Raw genomic sequence first — 21266 nt, 5'->3', positions numbered from 1 at the left:
ACTGTAGATAATCAGAGGCAAGGGGGGACAATAACAGTGATGTATAATGAATGGCGGCCGCCGGCCGTCCAGGGCACCGGCCGTTCTGTGATCCTCCAGAACCCACAGATTACCAGTCCGCCCCTGCCTGTGTTGCGTGAATTTTGGGAGGTTTCTAAGTTGGACTTGTGTGAATCGGTCAAAGCAATTGGAGTTTGAAGCACTGAAAAAGTGGGGAGAAAAAAAATCTGAATTGTACTGTATAAGTTTACATGTTCATATCATGTTACAACTAAACCGCAATGGAGGGTGAAGGATTTTGAACACAACTTTATTTCATGATGAACCATAATTATTTTGGAGTGTGTATTTAGGAGTCTCCATCAATAGTGTCCCCACTGGTGAGCTGAACAAAGGTTTTTCTTTAACATAAGAGTTTACAACAGTTAGGACATTATGACAATCATGCAGGCTCTATTGATTGCTTTCAAATGGTTTTCACATTCCAACCTTCTGTCGCAAAAACCTAAACAATACTTTTTTGGGAGATTTTTTTTTTTTTTTTTTTTTTTTAATGATTTCAAGAGGCATGCCCCTCCTCCAACTGCGTGGGCTGTAAAATGTGGGGGAAGGGGCTAAGGGGGCTCAGCATCACTCTCCATCCAGTAGAAGTTGATGTTATGAAACAGAAAGATGTACTTTTTAAAGGAATACTCATGCTGACTGAAGGTGTGGCTTGTTCTGACTATTACTACTAAACATGCGTGTACCTAAAAGTGAAAGTGACTCAGAGCCGGTATTGCCTACTTATTAGCAGAGCAGTGATGAAAATGTAGATCTACTGCGCTCCCCCGTGATGAACGTGCCTTCCACGCAGCGTGGAGAGCCATGTGGCCCGATTCTCCAAAGTCTGTGGGACTACGTGAGGAGTGAACACGAGGGGGTCCTTCTCTCCCCTCACCTGCCCGTGTTTTGCGCTTTCCTCACCCACGTCGCGTTTTGCACACCTTTCCTGGTCCTGGATCTGCTGGCCGGATTCAGTCGGCGGTTTCGTGCGTGGAGGATTTACGCCGAGGAGCCACTGCCGCCGTTTCGCGCCTGGTTGAAGTGTCTGTGGAAGTTGGCGGTCCAATACCTGACCGTCGTGCTCCCCGTTTCCGCCCTACTCCAAATGCCGAGATGTCCCCTTCGACTCCCCGGGAGGTCTCCAACGAGCTGGCAGCTTTTTGTGGACGTCTTTGCCTGTTTTCTGCTTTTTGATTCGCTCTTTTTCTTTTGGCATCTCAGCATGCACAGGTGTGCAACCTAAAAATGTCATATTTCCTTCGATTTCTACTTTAAAGTAAAATATGTTGTTAGAAACATATATAGCGATCTCTCGTTTTTCGCGGTTCATGGGGACCAGAATCCACCGCGATAATTGAAAAAACGCGAAGTGACGAGCCACTCCAACCAATTTTTTTTTTTTTTTTTTTTTTTGGTGTTCAATGTTTTTATCCAGATTTAGCATTGGAAAGAGATACATATAAGACATGTTTTGTTTTTTACCCCCCCCCCCCCCCAAGTCTAAATAAAACTTATACATACGTTTGTTTGTTTTTTTTAGATATAAAGATACTGTATTTTTTAAATAGTTTTAAGCACTTCAAATATAATAATTTTAAGTTTTAAACATGTTATTGTCCCACCAAATTATTTTTAAACAAGAGTAAAGTCTAAAAATGCTTGTTTTTATTAAATACTTCATTGAGTGAGTCCGCTCAAGCTGCTCACATACACACAATGAGTTGCCACAGCAACTGTTTAGCAGGTTTAAAAATGATTGACGCATGCAGCGCTTTGAAGCTTCGAGTTCCAGGCATCTGTGGCAAGATTCAAGATAAAATGTCTGACAATCTTAATTAACGCAGCAAAGAGCAGGGAGAGTGAGACTACGCGATCGGCTCGGGCCAGCTCATCTGTATTTTTATTTTCTTTTTTTAATTGAAAGAACATTTGCGACAGACCGAAGTTTGAAGTGCGAAGTAGCAAGGGATCACTGTATTATTGCCATTGGTTTAAAAATCTATAATATTTAGTACATACAATTGCTTTATAAGGAAAATCACGACTCCCATGTCACGCGGATGTATAGTGCTGTAGACTACGCGATTGTCTGTCGTATGAGGAATGCGGGTTTGAATCCCGCTGGAGACCTTCATTTGATTGCTTTTGCTGCTCGTTTAGTGAAATATCGACAGTGCTCATCACTTTTCCACTTGGGTTCAAATTGGAAAGGCAAATTCTATGACATGTTTAAGTAGCTAAAGAATGACACTGTGGTAGCCCGGTAGCGCCGCCCAGTAGATTCACCGCCCAGAGGGCATTGCGTCGTCAACAACAATGGCGACCTACGAGTTAAACAAATTTATTAAAATGAAAACACTGAGGGGTTTAAATATCAAGTTATTATAACTCATACTAACATTTATCTTTTAAGAAATACATTTCTTTCTGTCCGTGGTACCCTTTACGGCTTTATGGGGCAAGGGAATATTTATTTATATTTTTAATTCATGATTTTATTTCATTCAGACAGGGATCTCAAACTTGCGGCCTCAGGACAATATTTTGTGGGCCCTCCAGTTGACATCTAATTTTCGTATTAGTCTTACCCGTACATATTTGGAATAAAATTAATTTCAAGATCCTTTTTTTTTTTTTTTTTTTTTCGGAAAAAAATAATTGTACAAATAGTAGTAAGTAAAAAAATATAGAATAAAACAGGAAATTAAAAAAAAAAAATCTCTAAATTAAAAAAACATGAAAACGAATTGTAATAAATTAAAAATGAGAAGAATAAAGGCATTTGATTAAGTGTGACCCAAGTGTATTTTGCCCTGAGAATTTTATATATTCTTTGGGTTCATAAATCTCTTGTGACCTCACATATCTTAAATCTTTGGCTGCCATTGACAGCAATCCAATCCATTTTAACTGGGGGGGTTGGAGAGGTTGGGGCCTCTCACAGTTGAAACGTCTATTGCCGTCATTCGATGTTTTCAATATCAATTTCCCTCTTTTACTATCTACCACAACACTGTGACCTAGGATGTCAGTGAATGAGTTAAGCCAGTGATAACTTTTGAATAGGTGTACGCTGTGGCGACCACTATCCCTGAAAGGGTAAACTAGTAGGTCTGACTGTTAATGCTCATCTTCAATGCCATTGACGGCGCTAGACGTCCAATCCATTTTGCCTGGGAGAGGGCTAGTAGCGATCATTCGCTTCCCAGTCAAAATGAATTGGATGTCCTGCACCATCAGTGACAGCCAGTGAGTTAAATGAAGGCCCTATAAAGGGTTAATATTGTCTTGGCTGTATACTGTTTACAGTATATATTTTTGTGAAAGTATCATTTTTTAATTTTTAATTTCGCACCAGTTTCACTCTGCTGCGTGACTAACTTGGCTAACTCAGCATACACACGGTATGCTGCATATCTATTGTTTACATATTTTTTTATTAGGAGAATAGCATTATAATGTTAAACATTAATATAAAACATTCAATAAAAGAAATCAATTGGCTTTATTGCAGTGTTGCGATGGCTTTCAAGAGTGTGATGTAAGCTCATTCATTTTCACTGTTAGCATCGTGTTTTCGTTTTGTTTTAACGTCGAATGAATAGGCTACTTCTCCTCCCCACCCCTCAATCAAGCACCCTCGTACCTGAAAATATTTAAGTGTCTGTATTTTTGCTTTGACTTTTCTATTTGTCTATCACAATGTGAAAACGTTCAAGAGTTTGTAAATGTATTTTATTCTCTTCATGCCTACTTAAAATTTTGGCTCCGTCTTTGTGTATAATTGATCAGAAAGTGGTGAATGGTAAAGAAAAATGGGGCTCACTAGATACTGTTAATCATCAAGTTGGTGTATTGTCCTGTGTTTTATTAAGGAGCCAGAAGCCAGCAGATTTTTGTATTTTCTCCAAGCTAAGCAGTTTATTTATCTAAAATACTAATGGGATGAAAAGCAAATGGTTTCTTGTGCAATATTTTTAGTCCCTGTCTCCTTATGTTGTACCCTTTCACTGATTTCATTACTGGAAAGTGAGTTTTCGACCAACAAATGAGACCGTAGTTGGTGAAAGACTCTGCTGTGCAATCCATTTAATATATGTAGCTTCACGTATAATTTCTCATGGAATTGCTATTCTTCAACTTGTTTACTTTTTTCTTGTGTGTGTATGTGATGGAATGAACACTTCACTCCATATAAATGTTTACATTCTTCCAAGCATAAAGCCAGCTGCCACGATGCCTAAAAAAAATTGGCTCGATTATTATTTTTTGTTGTTGCCAGAAATTTCTTCACATGTCCATAGCAGGACAGAAGGGCTGGTGGTGTGCATGTCTGCCTCATAATTTCACAGTTGTAGCAGAGCTCCAAGTTCTTAAAGGGATCGACAGGTAGAAAGACTTGTAGTTCTTAAAAGATAAACGTTATTAATGAGTTAAAATAATTTGATATTGAAACCCCTCTTGATGTTTTTGTTTTTATACAATTTGTAAAATTAGTTTAATTAGTAGGTCGCCATTGTTGTTAACGTCGCAGGGCGATGACATCACATGGTTATGCTGCCGGGCTTCCAGAGTATGACTCTAGAGAAAAAAAACCCGTCATCTGTTCAACCCTTTCAATCTGAACACAAGAGGAACATTAATGAGTATGACAGCATTGTCAAAACGAGCAGCAAAAGCAAAATAAACAGGAAAGACGGGATGAAACGAGTAGGGAAAAAAATGGTGTTCTGCCAAAATGTGCTAAACTGGCTGAACGTCCTACAAGAGGCAAATTTGAGACCCAAAGTACTACCATTGGCTTTTGCATGCGAACAGAACATACTAAAGATACCTTAAGAAAATACTTAAACGTAGTAATATCAAATAAGTGTGGTTTAAATATGCTACAAAACATGTATTAAATATTATAGATTTTTAAATCAATGGCAATATTTTATGTGTTTCTAATTACATAATCTAGAAAAAGACAAAAATTTGGGCTTATCAGAGCCTACAAGTCTTTAAATCCGAGGTTCCCTTTAAATTTGAGTCAAATAATATGACAAGTGCCCTGAAACTGCGTACTGCAAGCAACACATCACTTCCGCTCATTAATATTATGACGTTAGCTACTGTTGCTGGGGGGGGGGGGGCATGCTTCCGTTTGTCCCCAATTGGAAATGAATGGAAATAGTGTACGAAGGAGATGTTTACAGAGCTAAACCTACCAATTCTGTCCGAAAATGATGTCCCTGGTGCCAAATTAACTGCCAAAGATGTGGAAGAACATACAAACGTTCAGTGAAAAAGATTGCTTGAGTGTCGAGGGCTGAGAAAGATGGAAAAAAGAAACGAGCCAACCTAAGCTTAGCCTAGCTTTTTTATCGACACCTTTTTTAAACGCCATTGACAATGACATTCTCCTGTTTTAACAATCTATCCTTTACCACCATATGCCCTGTCTTTCTTATACATTATATCCTCTGGTTGTCTTACAACTCTGACCTTTCTTGGGGGCAATTTACATTGCTATTTTTATGTAGCGATCGCAAATGCGACTCGTTGACAGCCAACTGACACTTTTAATTTTTTCATTAATAACAAATCTTAATGCTATAATTTATTTACACTTCACACTTACTAAAGTTGTTTTTTTTTTACAACAGAAAAGGTAACAGTGGCAGTCAGATGCCATTGTAATATTTTTTTCAGGTCAGTCATTGTCAGACAGAAGCAGCACGGCAAAAAGCCTCGCTAAAAAATAAGACCAAAAAAAATCAAAATGGCTTACCTCCTCGTCCTATGAAGGACCATAACCCCAACAAAATGATTACTGCATGTGAAATGTGAATGGCTTCACCTTACTGGCGTTAAACGTCCGCGCAAGTTGATCCGTTCACAATTTTTCCTCCCGAGTTTTTGGTTTCGGGAAACGTATAAAGAAAACATCCTTCATATGTCGTAATGTCTAGAGTCGTTTCTACAAGTTTCATAGTAGCAGTGTTTGATCGGCATGTTCGTTTTTGAAAGATCTCCAGAGAAAACTACCAGAGATACAATAGTTTGTATGCGAGGGCGCGTCTATAATGTCCCAATAATGTTTCTACAACTCACTCAACTGTGCTGGAAGAACTGTAGCAGTATTATTCGTAGCATAGTTTGTATGGACTGTGTGGTTTATTGTTGTTGTTGTTGTTTTTTTAAACAAAAAATGTACTTCCCCTTCAGGTTCCCTTGGTTGTACCGCAACATCCACCAACAACACCACCAGCACCGGGTTCCCTTTGCTCTGCAGGCCCAAGATGCCAGTACCTCCGAGCTGCTCTCTCTGCTGCTGCTAGCCCGAATCAGTGCCTTTTTGGTGAACTGTCACCCCATGAGTGAGATCCTCTTCCACATCCTCAACACCTGGCTGGCGGTGGAGGACCACTGTGGCTACAATCTGCCCTGGGCTCTGCACAGACTACTACCTTTTTTGGGCGGAGCTCCACACCACCACACTCACCATAGACGGCACAATGTCAACTTTGCACCCTATTTTACCCACTGGGACCACATTTTTGGCACATATAGCGAGGGCTGAATGTGTTTACAAGTTTCATCAATGTAATTTTAGATTTTTTTCATTTATCCCGCAATCTACGCAACAATTTTTGCATCCAGAAGTAAAATAATCTACAGTAGTGTGTACATCATGTCTACTGAATAAATCTATGAGCTTGTCTCCATAGGGACTTGCTGTTGAATCCACAAGTAGAAAATGAAATTTAACAGCAACATTACCGCGCTATTTTCATCATCAGACACAGGAAGTTTCAGATGTCCAAGTTTGTCTGGACTTGAGCAGGGAGAAGGCATTCGACCATTTCCCTCAGGGATTTCTGGGGGGGTGTTTTCATAGTATATTCTACCACCATATGGTACTACAGACGATTCAGTGCACCTGGAATCAGAGTTTGTTTCGCATTACTCTGCCAAGGCTTCTCTTTATCACTAATTCAGTTCATAACCTTTATGGACACTTCTTCATGCAGGAGAGTCATTAAGGGCCAGCCTGAGTACTAGATATCTGATTTTTGGAGGCAATGTGGCTCTTCTGCCTTCACCAGGCCGTGATCGTTAACTCTGTTAGGAGCATTTCGTAGCAAAGTGTGAAGCGTTTGGGATGAGAATTCTCATCTTTAAATCTTAGACCATGGTCCTCATTTGGAAAAAGGTGAGGTGCTCTCTCCAGGTTAGGACGGAAACTGTCAGGATGCGTGGACAAGGTGGACCCAAATGCAGAGAAACAGGAAGGCGAGGCAAGGTGGTGACCAACTCAAAAATGTTTTAATAATCTTAAAAACAAAGTTCAAACAAAAGTCAAGGGGATACAAAGCAGAAAGGCAAACAAGACTCAAGGTACTCACAAAAGGTATCAAAACAAACAGGAACGAGGGCTTGGACGGAGAAATAGACACTGGGATTGACATGAAATCAACACTCGCAAAGACATTTGGATAGACAATGACCCAACAAGAACAGAAAGCACATGGGGAACTTAAATACAGACATGGGGTACTGAGACACTTGCCACGTTTACATGGAGCCAAATATTCCAATTACAATCGGAATATTTGTTCAAACCGAATAAATGTGTTCCATATAAACACCTCATTCGGAATGAACAGGCCCAAACCGAATGGAATTTCATTCCGATTCACAGGGGTGGAATATTCCTTTTCCCAAACCGAATAGAAGTAAAATTATATCATGTAAACAGGGAAGCGGAATGGTGTCTGGTTGCGTTCTTTCTGCACATGCTCCGTACTGACGTGGTGACGTCACTTGGTGACGTAAGTAACGTCACTTGCAACATGGCTTCCAAGCACAGCGCACCTAATTGGAGTCCGGCGGAAAGATAGTATTTAATTCAAACTTTAAAATAATTGAATATAATTGCTCGCTTATACGGGCATAAAACGAGGAACAGTGAACTATATTAAAAAGTTCACGAGAGGTTACACGAAGCCGGAATAGACCGGAGCGTTGACCAGATTAGAAATCGGTGGAAAACGCTGACAACCGGCTACTACAAGGCAAAAGAGCAAAACAGCAGAAGCGGATACGACACCACAAACACAACAAGTGGGTTAAAGTTAAAACAGCAGCACTCTGACGATCGATCTCCATGTTTTGCAACGTGACGCTTTGTTTTGATTAATCTGCGCATGTCAGACGGCAGTTGTCAAACATCCTTTCGGAATAAAGGCAGACACATGTAAACAATGGGTCGGAATAGATGAAGTGACATGTAAACAGCCGATCTGAAATTTCCATTCGGAATTATTTGAATCGGTATGAATAAAAGTCAGCATGTAAACGTGGCTACTGAGACACCGGTGGTTGATACAAGAGGCAGCAGATTGGTCAAGACACAAGTAGCAGGCCACAACAGTTGAAATCAATGGGTAATCACATGGACAAGAATCGTTATGGCACAAACTGAACAGAACTTATTGTCAACCATGACAGAGGGCCACGGAGACAACCCAGGACACGCTAGAGACATGTTTCCCGACTGGCCTGGGAACGTCTCGGTACCCCTCTGATGGGGAGAAGAAGATGGATGGATGGAGTTTTATGGATTGCAACATCATGAACAACAACTGTGTTTTGTACAAGCCAATTTACCAGCTAAACTAATCAGACTTAAATATAAAAAAGTAACAATGGCAGCCAATGAGTTGAACACAACATCAGCAATAGATGTTCAAGCTGCCCTTCTATTATTAGAAGCAACTATCTTGTGCTTTCAAGTTAGCATACCATCCAAATATAATTGTTTTTATGTATTTCTCTTGCATCGAGTGGGCATTGTTCCAAATGTAAAAAGTATTTATTGCACATATTTTATCACATAAAGTGTGATTTAATAAAGTCAGTGTTCTCTTTTGTGTCACAGCTGTTTTTAACCTTCTGATGTATTTGATTAGTTTGTGGAAGATTCAAACAGAACGAAGAACACAGCTCACATTTCTATTTTTCTACCTCCGTTTAAGATTTCTGTGGCGCCTCCAGAAATTTTTCATAGGGGTGGCCAGATGGGGCCACTTAAAATCTTGGGGTGGCCAAAATTAAAAGCCATAATTTCAGGTTTTCATCATATTATTGCAGTAAAAAGGTCAGGGGAAAACTATCAGAAAGACTTAAGGACACGGCTACTGATATACTTTGGTGTATTGTGTAATATTTGATGTTACTAATGATTAAATGTGCATAGTCCATAACTGTCCAGTCAACATTTTGAGTTCCACAACAATTCTGTTTTATTGTGTTATGTATATCTTAGGCATAAGGTATAGATTTAACTAGGGCTGTCAAGCGATTAACATTTTTAATCGAGTTAATCACAGCTTAAAAATGAATTAATCGTAATTAATCGCAATTCAAACCATCTCTAAAATATGCCATATTTTTCTGTAAATTATTGTTTGAATGGAAAGATAAGACAAATATATACATTCAACATACTGTACATAAGTACTGTATTTGTTTATTATAACAATAAATCCACAACAGGGCATTAACTTTATTAACATTCTTTCAGTGAAAGGGATCAACAGATAGAATGACTTGTAATTCTTAAAGGATAAATGTGAGTTTGTATATTGTGACTAAATATTGCCATCTAGTGTATTTGTTGAGCTTTCAGTAAATGATACTGTAGTGACTTAACTGTTATGCCCAAATGCATGATGGCAAGTGGTGCAACCATGACTGTGTGTGGTGGCTGCAAATGCTATATCTTCTCTGTGTTGGGTACACTACTGGGTGTTAAGAAAAAGATCGACTCCTCTCATTCTTCCCCACGTTGCTTCCCACAATATTTATAGGTGCTGTGGGAGAGATGACAAAGCTTTTCCCAGTTAAAAGCACGGCCCCAATGAATGCTTGTATCTACTCCACTCTGCCTCTTATCTCTGTGTATAAAACGGCACCATTGTAGGCTGTTTGCGGCAATGCGTGAATGAGTCGTACAGCGAATGCGTTAATTGCGATAAATATTTTCAGGTGATTAATTTTTTTAAAATTAATTACCGCCCGTTAACGTGATAAATTTGACAGCCCTACATTTAACAAAACAAAATAAATGCTTTATTTGGGATGAAATGCATAACTGATGCTATAACAATCTAACAATATACTGGCAAGCAGGGTGGCCAGTGGGGTGGCCAATCAATTTATAGGGGTGGCCATGGCCACCCCCTGGTGGCGCCACTGCGCATGGACTTCTGTTTGCCTTGATATGGACCAACCAGGACCAAATTAAGAAAGCGAAAGCATGTGTGGAGATTGGAAATCACCTGGCTTAAAAAAAAAAAAAAAAAATAGCAACTCATGATCCAAATCCAAATCTTTTCAAAATAAACCTGTTTTGTCATTCCTCTTTGTTTTTTTAGCTGTGCTTACTGAGCTCTGTGGTTCAACATGTTACAACACAAAGGCTTTTTTTGTCTGTTTAGAGCAAATCATTTGATATGATAATTCCTACATCCAAAAGTTGCATAATAGTGTCAACATCTGCTTTCCATTTCTGACTCAATGACGAAACTTTCCAACATTTCCCAAGACAGAGTCGATGTGAATTGTTCAAAGATGTCTGGACGTGTTGCAAAGTCCTACGCGCACAGTCAGCAAGTCAATGTTTTCTTTGGGGAAGGAGGAGAAAGCAAAAGAACAGTGCTGGGTGGCGGTGTTAGTGGGAGATGGGTTGATAAAACGGTAGTAAAAGCGGAAACGATCATTAGAGGCCCGACGTCAGAGTCAGGGCGAGCCGCGAAGCTGCGGGACCCACATGTTCTCAGCGAGATACACGTCGACAGCCGGATGCCCATTCGAAGAGATGTGGCATTATGGGATATTAGACACCGTACATTGCCAACTCCTCCCTGTGTTTACTCACTGTAAGGTACACATGTAAATGGATCACGTAGGCGAAATCCTACACAATGCCATCATGAAAATCATGTGATGAGAAACTAAATGTCAAAACAAGAAAGAGAAAAGGGACAGAGCACTTGCCAGGATTTGTTATCATTTCAGTAAATACGAAACACTTCCCATTTCATCATAGTTCCTGAAAGTAGGCTCTTCACTGACAAAGGCCAGATTCGATTTCGCTCCCCATTTTGTAAATATTCAATTAGTGAGCTTTCCATATCTCGCTTCTGCCTTGTTAGAAATCTTTGCCTTCTGGGTCTGCCACTATATATAGCTTTTTTTTTTTTTTCAAACTGTCATTCTACACACTGAAAATAAATAACTTTTTCATTTTAACTGGGAGGGATGCCAGTGATCATTTAATGCTAGCTCTCCAAGATAACATGGATTTGATGTCTATTGGCGTGAGTGAGACAACAACAATAACTAACAATCACAATTTGAAATCCTTCTGATGTGTTTGGTCACTTTAAAGGGAACCACCTGTAGAAAAACTGGTAGTTTTTTTTTTTAAAGATAAACTTTAAAATGAGTTAAAATAATTTGATGTTAAAACCTTTCTTGATGTTTTCATTTTTATACAATTTGTAAAAATAGTTTAACTAGTAGATCACCATCGTTGTAGATGTCGCAGGGCGGTGACGTCACTGGACTACATTGCCGGGCTTCCAGGGTATGACTGGCGACAAACATGTAATCTGTTCAGCCCTTTCAATTTGAACCCAAGAGGAACATTAATGTCGATATTTCACAAAATGAGAAAAAGCAAAATGATCAGCAAAAGCAAAATGAACAGGAAAGATGGGATGAGCTGAGATGAGAGTAGGACAAAATCTTTGTTCTGCCAAAATGTGCTACACTGGCAAAACGTTCTACAAGTGCCGAATTTGACACCCAAAGTACTACCGTGCGCTTTCAGTTTGGTTTGTATAGATGCATACAGGCAGAACATACTAAAGATGCCGAAAATACTTCAACAGTAAGATCAAATAGGGTGGTTTAAATACACCTCGTGACTAATGTGATCAACGGATCAACAATCTGCTTTACAGCTACCAAAAGAAAACAATGCATAAAAGTATGAGAGGGAAACACATGCAAAAAGTATTTTGAGGCAATGAAAAAGTAATAAAAGACTCAATAAAAACACGAACAGTAAGTACTCACCGCTTTTAACCGATGTGTGCATGTGTTGGAAGTCTCACTGCGTAAAAAAACAAGACAAGCAACGAAGGGGTCGAGAATACGAACTGTTAAATGGCAGCAAGTCAATATCTCGGCAAGCCACCTAGGATCAGTTTAAAGACAATGCTGATGAGCTGGAAGTAGATGCAGGTACTACTTCAGGAACTCATCCCACAGCTCTGTAACAAAACAATCTGACCAGCCGCAGAATGTGACAACATCATGCCAGTTGTCATACTAGCTTTGCTTGTTAGCTAGCACAGCTATTCTCCCTGTCCAGGCCATTTACTTCATCACACCGAGCGTCCATTACGCACATAAAAAAAGCCCAAAACAACCAAAAAAAGAACCCCCCAAAAAAAAAATGTTTCAGCAAAGAAAGCGGGTTGCTTGCCGATACTACCACAACCAACTGAAAATGAGGACTGTAATTTTTCGCTGCTACAATGGCTAGAGATGTGCTTTTTGACAGTTGTTTTTCTGCTAAATCCTGATGAAATGATAATGCCATTCAAAATGTGGCGTCAGATCTTCGGAAATTACCTGGTAGTTATTGGTACAAACAGAAATTCTCTGCCGGTTATACATCAGAGAGCCGTACTTTTGCATTGTCTTGGCGCAGTGGCAAATATGAAAAAATGATCAGAAGGAATGTCCGTGTGCCACTGAGAAGCACTCCTCTTCCCAAAAGGGGACAAGAACTTGCTATCGCTGCGGAACCAAGGGAGATTTGGCTAGCTCGCCTAGCTGTCCTTCTGTGTCAGTCACCTACAGACAGTGTAAAAAAGTGGGACATTTTGAGGGAACACTCTGCTGGGGAGATTTAATATAGGTGCTTTCTCTATGAATTGAGAACAACAAAGTGCTACTGCGCCCACTGATGCAACTAAATTGTGTGCGTTACGTTGTATGTATCGCATATATGTATTGATTTAGTGTAGGTTTTCGGGCTGTGGAACGGATTAATGTAATCATAATGTATTCTTATGGGAAAATCCTGCTCGACATACGCAGAGGCGTAGCAAAGGTCCCCGGGGTTCCCAGGCAACAAGCAACTTGGGGCCCTTCTGAGTCACGTGACACACATACATACTCGCGCAGTATAATAAACACAAAGGTGGGGGGGTGCGAGTGCGCGCTGCATGCATGTGCGGTCATCTTGGTCATAAAAGTGGCGAAAACTAAGCACTTTACGCTGACTCATATGGATGTGCTTACATTCATTCATGGACGCACAAATTTAGGACAATAACAGGACTGGTTGCAATGGGAACGTACGCATACCCTAGGAACCTTGCTAAAAGGAGTATTAAAATTGCAAATAAAATCGTTTAGGATTATTTTAGATGCGTATATGTTATATTTTTCTTATAGAGTATTCAACGAGGAATATGATAGACCCATTAATAGATTTTTTGGGGAAAAATCACCATTTCTTTAAGTAGTCACATGAATAATGAGGTGGCCTGTGAAAATCGATGTAAAACAACTCGGCAAAGACTGTCCAGAGAGTACTTGGTGAGTCACTATTTAAACATTCATGTGGAATTAATAGCTGATTGGACTTTCTTTAACATGTATAACCTATGTGACATGGTTAGTGCTGATTGGGATTGATAACAGAATCATTAGATAATCTTGCCAAATGATTCCATGGTATGGAAACTCTCCCTACACGTGTCGCTGCGACAGTGCAGTAAAGCTGCATGTGCTTTATCTGTTGGCCCTCTGGGGGCTCCTGCTGGGTGGGGGCCCTAGGCAATTGCCTGGTTTGCCTAATGGGATGCGTCGCCTCTAGACATACGACCATTTCAACTTACAAGCAAGGTCCTGGAGCGAATTAACTTCGTATGTAGAGGTATCACTGTACTTCCGTATTGGAGTGCTGGCGAAGTCTTCTGTAAATTACGTCATCAGGTAGCGGCCGGCAGCGAGGCGCATCCCTCGCTGCTAAGGTGTTGCTATGACAATAAATCAACAACTATGTGGTCAGTTAAAAAAATGTAATATTAGTTTTGACATAGCGAATGATGCATTCAATACAATTTAACCGAATAAAATGCTCCAGAATTAACCTCTTTGTCTGAACTTTAATAACGGATCAGGTGTAACATGAGTGGAATTGGCGAACACTAGATGGGATGCCATACTTAAGACCATGCTTTAGATTGGTGTTTGAAACCGTCTTCCTGAATGGTCCTACCAAGAGAACAGTAAGGAAGGAAGGCATGCTTCTTACCTATAGCTACCAAACCTCCCTCATAGGTTTCCATTTTTGAACAAACTTAGCGAATGTTCACCAAAATGTTAGCGTGTGCTAACACTGCTTATCTTAGTTACAATGAATTTAATTTATTAAAAGGGGTTTACATCCTGGAACTCGTTAGGCTCTTCCAATCAGTACTGCTCTATTTTCTGTACAGTGCTGTTTTCGTCAACAATGACAAAACGAAAATATTTCGTCGATGAACAATTTTTTCATGATGATGATGAGACGATAACGAGCTAAAAACATGACTTGGGAGACTAAAACATAACGACGCGAATGCCAGTTTTCGTCCGACGAAACGAGAACCAAATAAAAATGTGTGTGATATTTTATGAGTAGTAAGCCTGCATCGTAGCAGTGTCTGGTTATGTCATTCATGTGACGTGCTACGCCCCCTCCTAACTCACTAGTGTCCTCTCCAGGCTTGCTTGTTTTGAAACACACACTGTCAGATTTTTTTTTCTGATCTTGTCAAAAGAGAATAGGCAATGTTGCTTTAGCCTTTAACTCATTCACTCCCAGCCATTTTCACCGGAGCAACCCCCTTCACTCCCAGCCGTTTTACTGGATTTGACTGATTTTGCAAGGCCCACAGAAAATTCTGTTATATTGCTATATAAAGATGGAACCCACCAAAGGAAAGATTAGGCTCTCTTCTTTCATCAGGAAAAGGTATAGTAAAAGTAAGTTCATATCTTTTCCCATTCTTTAGATATCAGCATTAGAAAATACCTTAGTTTGAGCAATTTTCCAATTTCTGATGAAAAAAAGAGAAATTGAGCTTTTTGTAAAAGCATACATTTCAAACATAACGTTGACTTTAACACAGCTATTTTTTGCTTTTGTGACATATCAAACATCTGAATAATGTTTTCCTTCTACAAAATAACAAACAAAAGACAAATAGAGCTTTTGATAGCAATGTAATAATTTATTTACACATAACTAAACTATTGAACTGAGAGATGACGCTGTTATGGCCGCTGCTGTATCGGCAGACGGGGTAAATTTTTCCCTCATCACCGCCTGTCTCTCTCATTAAGATTTTTTTTTTAATCTTTCTTTTGTAGTGACCGCTACCTCAAAACTTGTGTGAGGCATGTGCCTTGTGTTTACATCGTTCTCCACATTTTTCTCACGCTTCTTACTTCTGCCAACTTCCGTTTCCTGACTATTTCTCTTCATTCATTTCCTCTCATGGTCCGATATGAGTTCTTACCAAATGCGCTACTGCCCTCCAGTGGCCAGTTTTACCGCTTTAAAATGGATTTTGGGCATTGTGCTTTGGAGCGAATTTGCATCAGAACCTAGAGAAATGTGAAATGTGAAATGAGAAATGTCACTTGTGAAAAAAAAAACGTAAAAGACGTGTAAATACGTTTTTGGGACACTGAAACAATTAAAAATAGAATGTATTTATACGTTTTTGGGAGAAAATGAGTCAAAGGTCTGTGCTGAGTGATCATCACACACTAAATGTAACTCGTAGCGTTAGCATAGCATTATTGCTAACTGCAAGCGTCCTCTTAAACTCTCGAACATTTTCCAAAATACATGCAGTTCATGGCGTCCAGGTGGGTATAATTCATTGAAAATTAGATACTGTTTTCCTGCTGAGTGTGTATTGTCACGTGATAGATTTGTATATGCTACAATATGTGCTCTTCTGTCAGTGTTCATTCAAAATAGTTGGAAATTTTTTCTTTTTGTAATGAAACTTTCTAATTTTACGGACAAAAAATATTGAGTAAACGTTCACTAAAACCAGATGAGATTAGTTTGAGTTTTCGTCAGCAAAAACTAGACGAAGACAAAACACATTTTTAAATGACTAAAGTATGACTAAAAGACTAATAAGTATTATCGTTCAAAAGACTAAGACGAAAATTAAAAAGGCTGCCAAAAACAACACTGGTTCTGCGCTGCTTTAATTGGCTCTATGATCTATCTCATCTCTAATCTTCACAGTTTAGTGTGTAACCTGACAGTTTTTATTTCATGTCAAACCTAATCCCAATTTGGAACCAAAATTAGGAGTGTTCAACATGATGTTAGAACGTGCTAATGTAGCTAGACGTAATTATAATGAAAATGTAATTTAATGGCGTACCGCAAGCAACAAGTCACTTCCGTTCATTAATATTCATGACATTAGCTACTGTTGCTAAGTAGGGACAAGACACCGTTTGTCCCTAATAGGAAATTAATGGAAATCGTGTACGAAGGAGATGTTTACAGAGTTAAACCTACCAATTCTCTCCGAAAATGATGTGTCTGGTGCCAAATTCACTGGCAAAGATGTGGAAGAACATAAAAATGTTCAGTTAAAGAGATGGCTTTAGTGTCGAAGGCTGAAAAAGACGAAAAAAACGAGCCGACTTAAGCATAGCTTTAGCTTTTTTATCGACGCGACTGACAATGACATTCTCCTGTTTCAACAACCTATCCTTTACCATCAGCCCTGTCTTTCTTATATATCCTCTGGTTGTCCAACGTCTCTTACCGTTCTTGGGGGTAATTTAGTTACCTTTGTGTAGCGATCGCAAATGCTACTCAGTGACAGCCAACAAACACTTTTAAATTTTTTCATGATAACAAATCCTAATTCTATGATTTATTTACACTTCCCCCTTACTAATGTTGTTATGTATATATATATATGTGTGTGTGTGTGTGTGTGTGTGTGTGTGTGTGTGTGTGTGTGTGTGTGTGTGTGTGTGTGTGTGTGTGTGTGTGTGTATATATATATATATATATATATATATAACAGAAACAGTAACAGTGGCAGTCAGATACCATTGTAATTCTTTTCAGGTCATTCATTGTCAGACGGAAGCAGTACGGCACAACGTTACGCTAAAAAATAAGTTAAAAATATAAAAATGGCTTATCTCTTTGTCCTCTGAAAGACCATGCCAACCCAACATAATGTTTACTGCATATGAAATGTGAATGGATTCACCGCGCAAGTTGATTCGGTCTTCACATTTTTACCTCCCGAGTTTTTGGTTTCCGGAAACGTATGAAGAAAACATCCTTCATGGGTCGTAATGTCTAGAGTCGTTTCTACAAGTTCCAAAAAAGCAATGCGTGATCGGCATTTTTGTTTTTGAAAGATTACCGGCGAAAAGTAGCACTAATTGCGTTGTGTTTATGCGAGGGCGGGTCTATAATGTCCCACTTCGGCTTTACTTCCGCTTTACGGTGCGACGTCACGGTCTAAAAACAGCCTGAGTGCGGTACGCCATTAAAGGATTTTCCTTTTTTTAATTGTACTCCTAATAGGCTCTTCTTGTCAGTCAGTGCTGCTCTACGTTATACTTGATAGCTCCTTATTTTCAATGAAAGCCAGGTGTAGCTCGCAGGCAGCATACATGAACCATGAAAAATGCTGCCAATATGGGTAAAAGTTCTACAGGTACAGGTACAGGTTTAGTTTAAGTTACTCACAGACAGTTGACAGTTCCACTTTGGAGCCAGTAATCTGGTACCAATGTGCATTATTTGGCTCTGTAGAACATAGTTTATTCTACAATAAGAAAGGAATGTCTACTCAGCACACTTTGAACATCAATCATCTTAGAACTGTGTTTCATTTATTATGGGGACAAGGGAATGGGGAGATCTGTGCATTCTGTTTTACATTACTGGGGACCTTTTATAGTCGGGTTTTATATGCTGCAGCTGCATCCGCCCCTTATCACCTTATTTCACCACAATTCTTTAATATGATCAATATACTCTTTAGAGGCTTAAATAAATGACACAACGATTAAACGTCACAGAACTGTAAACAGATAACATGGAAAGTATAATTGGAAACTCAAATGCAGAATTGATTCCCAAAAATACACCTTAATGAATGACTTGAGTAATGGCTGCATTGTGTACTTGAAGTTCTACAAATTTGTTATAGCCATATAATTCAATGCATGAATTGGATCACATCCTTTATTTACAACTTTATTGTGCGTTATAAAAGAGCGAGACAAAATTGCAATCTTTTAGAATTCGACAGTTTGACAGCAGAGCGTCATTCAAATAATTTGAACCGTGTTTCCACCATAGGGTCACTATGAGCAGCACCCAATTCATTTTCCTTATCAATAGTCTCTCTAATCACTTTCCCATGGTTCTTTGTTTGGGAGCCATGGGTGAACACGAAGAAAGCAATGAGGAAGATCAGGCCAAATGATTCTTTGCAATCAAATAGTCAAGCCTCATCTTTACTGTGAAAATCCAAATTAAAGAACAAACCTAAAACTTAGAAGGCTTTAACTAAGGATTTATTGCTGTCACTTATGTGTCATTTATTAGTTTCTAAAGTTCAAATACCTTCTTACAAGCATTACACATGCTCATGTCACATAGAACATATATACAGTATAGACTATAGAGCTAAGCCCAAAATTATTATGTCTTAGAAAAATTAGAGTTAACCGTTGTTCATTTGTTGAATGATTTCATAGACTTCATTATTAGTTGACAGGACACGGGGCTCGAGGCCAATCCGTAGGGGGCGTATTTTCAAAAACTTAAACTTGCCAAAGCCACTAGCGACCTAAAACCAAAACAGGCACATCCCTTAGGCATATATGAGTCTCCATGAGCAGCGACATAAAAAAATTCAAAGTCGTTCCCCAATAAAATCCCAATTATTTTTTTATACGAGTATAACAAAACCTAAAATGGCTATAAAATTCTCAAATTTTGTGCTAGATGCACAAATATCACCAAATGCAGAGAGAATCACCTATATTTTCAGGATCATTAGCAATATTAAACATATCATATAGGTTTTTGCCCAAAATAGCAAATTAATTTATTTTCGACAGTTAATAAATTGCTCAATTTTCACATCAGAAACTTAATACTTGAGGAAAGCATGCAGAATCATCTTAATTTTACTCAACAAAAGCAAAATTTGCATTTTTCTATATACAATCACTACTTATTTAGGTTGAATTCCGATGTTACTATTGCCTCAGCACGGAGAAACGTCTTTCCGGCTATCTTGACCTCGTCATTTTTAGATTGAAATGTTACATAAAATAAAATGTAAAAGGCAACCAAAATTTTGCATGGACGCAGAAATGTCTAAATTACTACTTTTTTTACCCCCAAAAACGGGCATTTGGCTGAAAATTACTTGATCATTTGAGTGTACTGTCAAATGTACACTACTGTGTGTGGATACACCATGACGGCCATCACAAAACCAAGAGCTTATTAAGTTCAAAATTTATGTAAATAAATGCGTACATCCCGGAATTTCTATGGATATGAACATAGTTCAGTCTAGATTCATGGTTAAAAGCCCCCCCAAAAAAAACAAACAAACAAAACGGGCCATTATCATTCATTTTACATAAATATTTCAAGCTAAAATTGCGCTAGTGTGTAATCCAACGTGGCGGCCATCAAAAAACAAAGAGCTTTTTAAGTTGAAAATTCTTGTAAATGGAGTGGGAACCTTTTGGTACCTCACAATACGATACGATTTGCGATACAAAGCTCACGATAACGATGATCTGACGATATGGCGATACAACGATTAACGATACATTGGTCAGGAAATCATTTTAGAATATTCTACAAACAACTAATAAACAGAAAAACAAGCTTCTGCTCTGAATTGGAATGAGTTTATCACTAGTAGACGTTCAATCCTTTTGAAGTGGGAGGGATGGCAGCGAATGAACGAATGTTCATTCGCTGCCATCCCTCCCGGTTCAAATGGATTGGACGTCTATGACCGTCAGTGGCAGCCAATGCCAGGCAATGAGGTAGTTTTGGGATATTTAAGGTCATTTACCTGTTGATTTTCAGTTACTTCCTGTTGATTTTGGGCGTATTTCACAGGTTACTTCCTGTTCATTTTGAGTTACAGAACAGGATGTGACCTGGGAATCACCCAAATGAATAGGCAGTGACTCAAACTCAACAGGAAATGCCCTGAAAATCGGACAGAATGACTGAATGCTCTGGTTTCGAATGAACGAACGTTCCCAGTCTAAATGGATTCGGCGTCGTGCACCGTCAATGCAGCCTTAGAGTTAACTGAGACACTATTATGGTGGAAGATTTTGGTAGCAACTTGTTGGTTCCTTTTTATTTTTTAGACATTGACACCTTTTTAAAACGATATCTCGATTCTTGGCAAGAACATATAGATAACCTTTTGTGACACAAAGTATCACGATATATCACCATTTCGATATTTTGTCACACCCCTATAGTCTATATTATTGGTTAAAAGCAAAAAACCAGGCAGTTATCATTCATTTTACGTGGATATTTCAAGCTAAAGTTACGCTAATTTTTTCCATGTATTTTTTTCTCAATGTTTCAAAATGCATGCATGGGGATATTTTTATATAATCATTACCTTGAATCCTCGACCAAATCACTCTTGAGACATTCTTGCCTGCTTGTATGCAGTAAAACATTTGTCCTTTTTCCACCTAAATCCGGCGTTTGTGTGTTTGAGCTTCTTACAGTGAAAGCCGAACGGTCTTCCTGGGTCGGCCTCCAACGGGAAGGCGTGTCGCAATGTTTGTGGGAGCTGTCTTGTCAACTGATGGTGAAGTCTATGAATGGTTTCTTTGAAATTAAACATTTCAGTGTTCAAATTATTTTACTTCCCTCTTATAGCATATTAGAGGATCCTAAACAATTACAAATCCGAAAAACTTTTATTACATTTGCATATCTCCAGGAATTGTACATACATCTAAGATTTGTTTTAAAAAAATAAAATAAAATAAAGATTGTGCTGAAGGCTATAGCCGTTTGCCTGTTT

General features: G+C 38.9%; 1 protein-coding gene across 1 annotated transcript; it reads left to right on the top strand.

Annotated features, from left to right (window-relative positions):
* The first annotated feature begins 677 nt into the window (after positions 1–677).
* On the top strand, positions 678–9075 carry ch25hl3 (cholesterol 25-hydroxylase like 3). The gene is made up of 2 exons (XM_057831781.1): positions 678–1275; positions 6256–9075. The coding sequence occupies exons 1-2, from the start codon at positions 836–838 to the stop codon at positions 6608–6610; spliced, it is 795 nt and encodes a 264-aa protein (XP_057687764.1). The 5' UTR covers positions 678–835; the 3' UTR covers positions 6611–9075.
* The last annotated feature ends 12191 nt before the right edge of the window (positions 9076–21266 follow it).

Source organism: Corythoichthys intestinalis, chromosome 3 (assembly GCF_030265065.1).
Source record: "Corythoichthys intestinalis isolate RoL2023-P3 chromosome 3, ASM3026506v1, whole genome shotgun sequence".
Classification (NCBI taxonomy): Eukaryota; Metazoa; Chordata; class Actinopteri; order Syngnathiformes; family Syngnathidae; genus Corythoichthys; species Corythoichthys intestinalis.
The sequence above is the reverse complement of the archived record's forward strand: the minus strand, read 5'-3'. Positions and strand labels throughout refer to the sequence as shown.